Genomic DNA, 7,227 nt, shown 5'->3' on the forward strand with positions numbered 1-7,227 from the left:
ATGTCCATTTTTAGTACCATAAAAACAATTGGAATAAAATAGTTGTGTAGATGTACAAATCCTTATGATGTGGCCAGAACATCTAATCTTAAATGATAAAATTAGAATGGAAACAAGTCTTATCTAATCACACAGGAAATCACACCGGCTGTATAGATGGGTGGTATAGTTCCCTTTTTATTGTCTTTAAAGCGTTTTAGTGCGTTGTGCACATCGGGCACTGACTGGATACGTGCTGGGGTCTGCGTGCGGAGGCTCCTCGTGCTCTGGACTGCGGCATCACTCCACTACAGCTGTGACGCAGAGAGAGAGAGAGACAATAGATTCCTTTACGCTAGTTGTACTGTACCTCACAAGCCCTCACTTCAGTACTTTTCCATGGTTCTCTAACAAAAAGGTGTATGAATCATCTGTGTTGTGCCCTTCATGATCTTGTGAGCTGACTCACTCTTGATGAGCATAGTATGCATATATACACACACACACATTGTAAATCAGGGAGTTTCCTCCTTAATCTTTATCGTACTGTAAAATATATAGCTTCCTCTTAAGAAGTTTAAGAAGTTACAATAACATGTTGCCTGTTTCTGTGAATCTGAGCTGTCAGAATGTGCAGTAGAACATGACAGTACCCTTGACTGCTACATTTAAAACCTTGTCTTAAAGAAATTTGCCCCTACATTTTTAATCCTTGATGCACAGAATGGGTTAAGAGGGGGACAGTGCATCTTGGATCCTGAAATAACACTGCTTGAAGCAGATGACGCAGTATAAATCGAGCACAATGGGGACAAGTGTCGGAGTGCCCTCGATTATTGTCCTAGATTCACAGGGAGACCACATTCAAATAAACAATCATAGGGCCATGTCTTTATAAACTCAGAAACAAATATTCATTATTTTTTGGTACTAGTCTATTGTGATTTCAAAATATTCTGGTCCAGAGCAAAGCTTTGCATATTATGAATTATGAAACAAAAGATTTTTCAAAATTGATCTTCATCAGTGCATTCTATATTCAACATATTACACATCATGATTGCATTTACAATAAGTACTAAATCGAACTGTTCAATAATCTCAATAATCATAAGACCAGCTTGAAATTTAGATTTCTTTTTTATATAGTTGTTACCAAGGAATTGTCACCTCGTTACTTGGCTGCATCCTTTCTCTGTAGTTGTCATTATGAGAAAATGGAGGATTATAACAGCCAAGACAAATATAGGATCCACATTCACTTGCTTGACTCACCCAAACTGCTCATAGGCCTAACCTTAGTTGCCTCTTGGTCCTCTGGAACAAAAACCAGACCTAAAAACAACAACCAAATCATTACATTACATCAGGTTCATGTTGCAAGCCTTTTCAGACCTAAACTAGAAAAAGTGCCCTTCTGGGCACAGGTCTCCACCAGGATAGGAATGTAGGACATTGCAGCTTGCCTTCATCTGGTGGTTGGATAAAAGGGCAACAAAAGTAAAAAAAAATCCAGGCAAAGGTTTTTCCTTGGCCTCTAGGGAGTTGGCATACAAAGTTATCCACAGATCCGTGCAGTTAGAGGTAAAAACACTTTTCGGCCAGTTATAGCGCCACCTTGAGGCTGAGTTGAAATTGTTCATGTGGCATTTTGTCCTCGGCCTAGTGGGAATGTGGGTGCACAATTTACGGAAATCACGCGATGTGTTCATGATTTGCAGCATTTTGTTTGAAACTGAGCACTCCTGTGAACTTTGGAAGCCAATCTTAACCAATGGCTCGAGAGACTGTGTACCAATTTGCGTGATGTTTGGACAAAATGTGTAGGTGTACTGTGCAAAAACTTGTTTTGCACAAAGCGGCCTCCTGGTGGCGCTATAACAGGCCGTTCTGGAAAGTTTGGGGCAGAGGTTCATCGTTGGCATCCAGGGAGTGTGTGTGCAAAATTTGGCATCGACCGGGTTAACGGTGGCCGAGATTAGCTGCTCACGGACACACACACACACACACAGACGGACGGACGGACACACGGACGGACGGACGGAGTGCAAAACATACTCTCCCCCCATGCCTTCGGCCTGGAGACAATTAACCACATCAACCTTGGAATCCACATTTTGGACACCCTGATGGGGTGTGCTATGATCTATTTGTGTAGGCCTACAACAACTTTTTGAATTATTACTCTTGAATTATACACTGCAATATATTGTAGTCTTTCATTTTAGCTTATTTTTAAGTTTAGAAAATACCAGATCTAAAAGCTCACAACAACACATCAAACATTGCATTGTGGTACCATTTGCGCTTGTAGATCAGCTATTTTTGAATAGCCTAAGTATAAAAAAGGGTTAAAGTGGTTAAACTAACGTTTTTATGCTATATTAGCTAATTATGCTGTTGACCCCCTGACCCCCCCCCCCCCCCCCCCATAAGTCTATAAGTCTCACCATCGGTGTCCTCAGTGGATTCAGAAGATTCTGTGAAAGACACATGTACGTGTGTTATTGAAACCGACAGTCTATAGACAATTGCAGCACTTAGTTCTACCAACGGAACTCTATTGCCATCTAAAGACATTCACATGAAGAGTGACCCTACCTACCCTCATTGGCAGCAACACCAACATTTCCGACTCCCTCTGCTGGAAGACAGCAGTAATACAGTTATGCAACACTGAATAATGATGTAGAGATCAAATGTGGTCTGTCTGAACTTTAGACATTCATATTTATATTCACTTTAAACTCTAAAGTGAATATAAATATGAAAGCTTTGTGTTAGATATGGAAGATTACACACCTTGGGTGTCATCCACATTCTCAGCTCGTTTCTCCTCTGTTAAAGAAACAACGCCATTCATTTAAAGATAATGTTTAACGTAAAGCGGCAATATGTAACTTTTAATGAATACAAATGTATTTTGTCCAATCTGTATGGTAGAGTGTAGCCTATGTTAATACAATGTAACTTATAATACAATCTGTATGGTAGAGTGTAGCTTGGGGTGGTTGTATTTAGTCATCCTGCTCTCCTACTGAGACATTTAGATCGTGTCAAAGGTCACATCTCACCCAGAACACAGGATCTGACACACATTTTGACCTGATGGTCAAGATTCAATTTAGCAAGCAAGCAGGCTCTAGCTCAATGGTAAATGTCAGGACTAGGTAGAAGAGGAAAATGACATAGTGCTGCTTTAGTATATTGCAATAATGACAAAAAAGAATTGTCAAAAGTTTACCGGATTTATCTTGAGCAGCCTCTATAAAATAAATGAAACAGATGAAATTAGTAAAATGACTGGCCCTGTCTGTCATTACCATACATACACAATCATTATTAATGTTCTATGAACATCACTTCAGTTTGCTCACCCAAGTAATAACGGGAATCTGATTCCTCACTCTTTTCATCACTCTTCTCATCTGTAAATTGAAAAGACTGAGTAAGTAAATGTTATTCTATAAATACTGCTTTTAGCCTTTAGGGTTTATGGTCCATGTAGTCACTTCAAACTTACCCGTCACCTGGGTAGTTTCAATTTGATCTGAGGAGAGAAAATAATGACATTTCTTCCCTTTATGTAAAACAGCAATTCAAACCTTATCTGGGTATTTCTGACTGGGAGAGGAGAGGTGACATTGAGACATATTTACATTTCATGTCATTAGTTAGCATACCGGTGTACATTTTTTAATGGTTTACTTATAATGCAGTTCTGGCTAAACTAACAATAGCTTACCAGATTTGTCTTGAGCAGCCCCTATAAACACAGCCCCTATAAACACAGATGTAAGTAGAATGTAAAAGCACTGGCCTTGTCTGTCATCATTACCAAGTCGAGTCCTTCTATGATTAATTTTGTATGAACATCATCACTTTAGTTCGCTCACCCAAGTAACGGGTATCTGCTTCCTCACTCGTTTCATCTGTAAATTAATGGAATAATGTATTGACATTTTCACTTTGAAGTTACTTTGAGCTTTTAATGGTTATGGTCCTCGACCTTAAAGGAGAATTCCATACTAAAAGGCTTTCTTACCTTTCTTTGTAGTTGTTATGTCCCCACCAAAGAGGTCCAGGTGTTATTTTGTGCAAAAGCTCCTTATTGGCTATTTCCCCTACCATGAGCCCTACATGAATTGCATTGAATTGAATGGGAATTGAATGGGGCTATGGGGTGTTGTGCTAATTCGCTTATTTCCATCGCTCAAAATTATAATTTCTTTGTATATATCCTCTCTTCATAATGTAAATAATATCCCAAGCGGCACACTTTACTACTTCTTTCGATGGAAATAAGCGAATTAGCACAACACCCCATAGCCCCATTCAATTCCCATTCAATGCAATGCAATTCATTGATATGCTTATGGTAGGGAAAATAGCCAATAAGGAGTTTTTGCACAAAAAAACACCTGGACCTCTTTGGTGGGGACGTAACAACTACAAAGAAAGGTAAGAAAGATAAGAAAGCATTCTAGCATGGAATTCTCCTTTAAGTCACTGCATTTCAAACTTACCATTCACCTGAGTTTCAGATTCAATTGGATCTGAGGAGAGAAAATGGACAAAAATGTCTTCCCTTGTGTAAAAAAAAAGGGACGTGTTAGCTTGTGTTACAAAAACAAAAAGGTATTCCTGGCCCTGGGAGAGGTGACATCGAGACACATTTACATTTAGACCTTTTTTGCATATCCTCATCTTACATAATGTATTATGCATGTATTTTGCATATGCTCATTTGCATATTATGCAATCATTCCCCATATCTCTGCTGCCGTAAAGAAACCAGTACACCTAACTCCAAAATGTTCACTTTTCAGAAAAGGAAAGAAAAAATATTTATAATTCCTTATATGCATGAGGAGTCCAAGCCACTTCTTTTCACCTGACAGGGGGGAGCTTCCCCGGCCGGACATAGCGCGTAAAAGGAACCGTGCGTAAAAGGAACACGTTATTCGGACTAGTTCCTTTCCCCTCCATCAGGTGCCTGGGCTGGCCAGGGGGAGGTAGTTTATTACCTACCCTAGGGGACATGGGAAGCGCTTTTTAATACTTTCCATATTTTTTTAACCAACACACAAACGTAAAGGGTGTTCAATACACTGATTTATGCAAACAAAATAATTGAGTTAGGTGGTTTCCTCCCGACAGCAACGATTTCTTATATAAACACATAATGCATTCATTTTCATGATTCCATATGTATTTATTTTCCATATCATCATTTATACATCACAAATGTCTAACTTATATTCTCTCAAACATAGCATATTAACAGCATATTGCATGAGCATAACCGTTAAATCATGCTACTTCATGACATGTGCAGAGTTGACAAAATCTCAAACTCTGGAATGTTGTTTCTGAAATAATTTCTCATATTTTTCTTTCAATTAGACCAATACACTGTAGGGGTAGGCCTACCTGTTTTTTGCAGCTCAGTTAGCTCACTTGCTGGAGGCAGAAGATTAGATTTATTTCAGGGCTGCACTCAATACCATCATTATTATTATTATCACATTTCATAATTTAACATGAATGGCCTTTCTTACCTTCTGCAACAGCTGTATCTACTTTCTGAGCAGATTCCAGTGATGCAGGGAAAACTAGTGGTGTCATAAGTACATTGGTCAGGCTTGTAAGGATAACTTAAGTCTGTATTATACTTACACGGTTGTGAATGTATATTTCACTAAAAGCATGACTTACAGCAAGCAAATACATGAGCAGAAAAATTATTATACAATTTACAATATTTACAATATTTGTTTAAAATCTCTTTAACTAAAGAGGAACACAATCATTCATTCTTACCCGTGTGGAATCCTGCCACAGCAAGGAAAAGGAATATAGCCACTAGAAACCTCATCTTTGCTCTGTGTTTGGTTTTGGAAGGCGCAAGGTGTCAGGCCAAACTTTGTGTTGTGTTGTCTGTGTGAGACCTCTTATACCTTTGCTCACATCACATGCTTTGCATGGACAGGCAGCTGTGGTACCATTGTCACTCCCTACCTAGCTGGGTGGCACATCCCGGTTAGTCACCACACAGATGTGTCATTATTCAGTCTGTCAATGGCACCCATTGTCGGCTTTTCCATCACACAGCCCTTTATTTGAGATCCGACTGTTTGTGTTGAAAGGGAGGCGAGATGTACTCATGTACTCAAAACTAATTTAATTTCCTGTTTGCCACAATAATAATAAATCTTACAGCATAACCTAAGCATGCAATGTGGGCACCATAGAATCATTTAACAAGACTATTCCTGAATCATGTAGCCTACTCAAAAAAGACTGGTGCTTTTTATAATGCAATGGAAAAAATGCAAATTAAAAAGTGTAAATTAGCAATGATGTGTATTACTTGGAAGTGTAATACACATTTCTGAAAAGTAATACCATTTTATTAAAAAAACAAAACCCTGTAATGACTAAATACTATTATGTCTAAGACAAATTTAGTTAGTTGGACAAGTCACAAAAATGTACTGAAGAAAAGCAATACACCAATATAAAGTGTTCGAGTACAACAGTATATCTTTTGACATTGTAATTTTTTTTGAAGAATATACCTGTAGGCCTATATATTTTTGAATGTAGGAAAAGAAAATGGTATTTTTATTGCATTCTTGTTTGTCTCTTTATCTCGAGCAAGAATATGCCTGCTTGGCCTGTCTGGCCCTGAGACAAATTGTCATGTCATTGTCATGTCAGAAGTGATGTCAGCGGTATCTTTCAGGCATGCCCAAATATGGAGTCAGAATGATGTCAGAATGTTGGTAGAAGTACCCGTATTTAGGCATGCCCAAACATGGAGTCCCAGTGGCCTGGGCAGAGGCCTTTTGTGGTGGTTCTGGACAACTGTGGGTCCGACCGACTCGACACTGAGCACGGCACTCCCTGCAGGGGTGTGGAAGACGTGTGTCAAATTTGAAGTCGGTGGGGCGAACGGTTCTCGAGTTACGTGGATTACAGACATACCCACAGAGACTTGGTGCATTTATAACAATTTTGCCTAGGCTACTGTTGTGTTTGTGTTGTTGGCATGTCCAGATCGAGTTAGGCAGGCTACAGGTAATTGAGGTAAAAATACCTCTAAAAACATAAATTTTCAATAAGAAATCCATCTTTCAAACGTTGCACAAAGTTAATATGTATTTTCAACAGACCCTCTCTCCCCCCACTGGGCACAAACAGACGTCCATGCAACGCTACCCACTGGGCACACAACGGACGTCC

At 39.1% G+C, this 7,227-nt stretch overlaps 1 protein-coding gene across 2 annotated transcripts; it reads right to left on the minus strand.

Moving 5' to 3' along the window:
* Window positions 1-48: 48 nt before the first annotated feature.
* On the minus strand, window positions 49-5,931 carry LOC310879469 (uncharacterized protein). Of its 2 annotated transcripts, none has more exons than XM_083794183.1 (14): window positions 5,803-5,931; window positions 5,541-5,594; window positions 5,413-5,442; window positions 4,506-4,535; window positions 3,876-3,911; window positions 3,725-3,760; window positions 3,503-3,529; window positions 3,357-3,407; window positions 3,224-3,244; window positions 2,782-2,817; window positions 2,585-2,620; window positions 2,430-2,459; window positions 1,255-1,314; window positions 49-293 (listed from the first exon to the last, which is right to left on the minus strand). In XM_083794183.1, the coding sequence occupies exons 1-14, from the start codon at window positions 5,855-5,857 to the stop codon at window positions 280-282; spliced, it is 516 nt and encodes a 171-aa protein (XP_083650309.1). In that variant the 5' UTR covers window positions 5,858-5,931; the 3' UTR covers window positions 49-279. The 2 variants fall into 2 exon arrangements, with proteins under 2 accessions (XP_083650309.1, XP_083650308.1); XM_083794182.1 differs by having other exon boundaries at window positions 2,585-2,623.
* Window positions 5,932-7,227: the final 1,296 nt, after the last annotated feature.

Source organism: Protomyctophum parallelum, assembly GCF_964188405.1.
Source record: "Protomyctophum parallelum genome assembly, chromosome: 21".
NCBI lineage: Eukaryota > Metazoa > Chordata > Actinopteri > Myctophiformes > Myctophidae > Protomyctophum > Protomyctophum parallelum.

What these genes read in the sequence shown, in the direction of transcription:
- LOC310879469 (XM_083794182.1), bottom strand. Translation starts at nt 5,857, where the DNA reads ATGAGGTTTCTAGTGGCTATATTCCTTTTCCTTGCTGTGGCAGGATTC. An exon ending in TGTGGCAGGATTCCACACGG is followed by an intron (nt 5,595 to 5,802) that starts GTAAGAATGAAT and finishes TGACACCACTAG; the next exon opens with TTTTCCCTGCATCACTGGAA. An exon ending in AGATACAGCTGTTGCAGAAG is followed by an intron (nt 5,443 to 5,540) that starts GTAAGAAAGGCC and finishes TTCTGCCTCCAG; the next exon opens with CAAGTGAGCTAACTGAGCTG.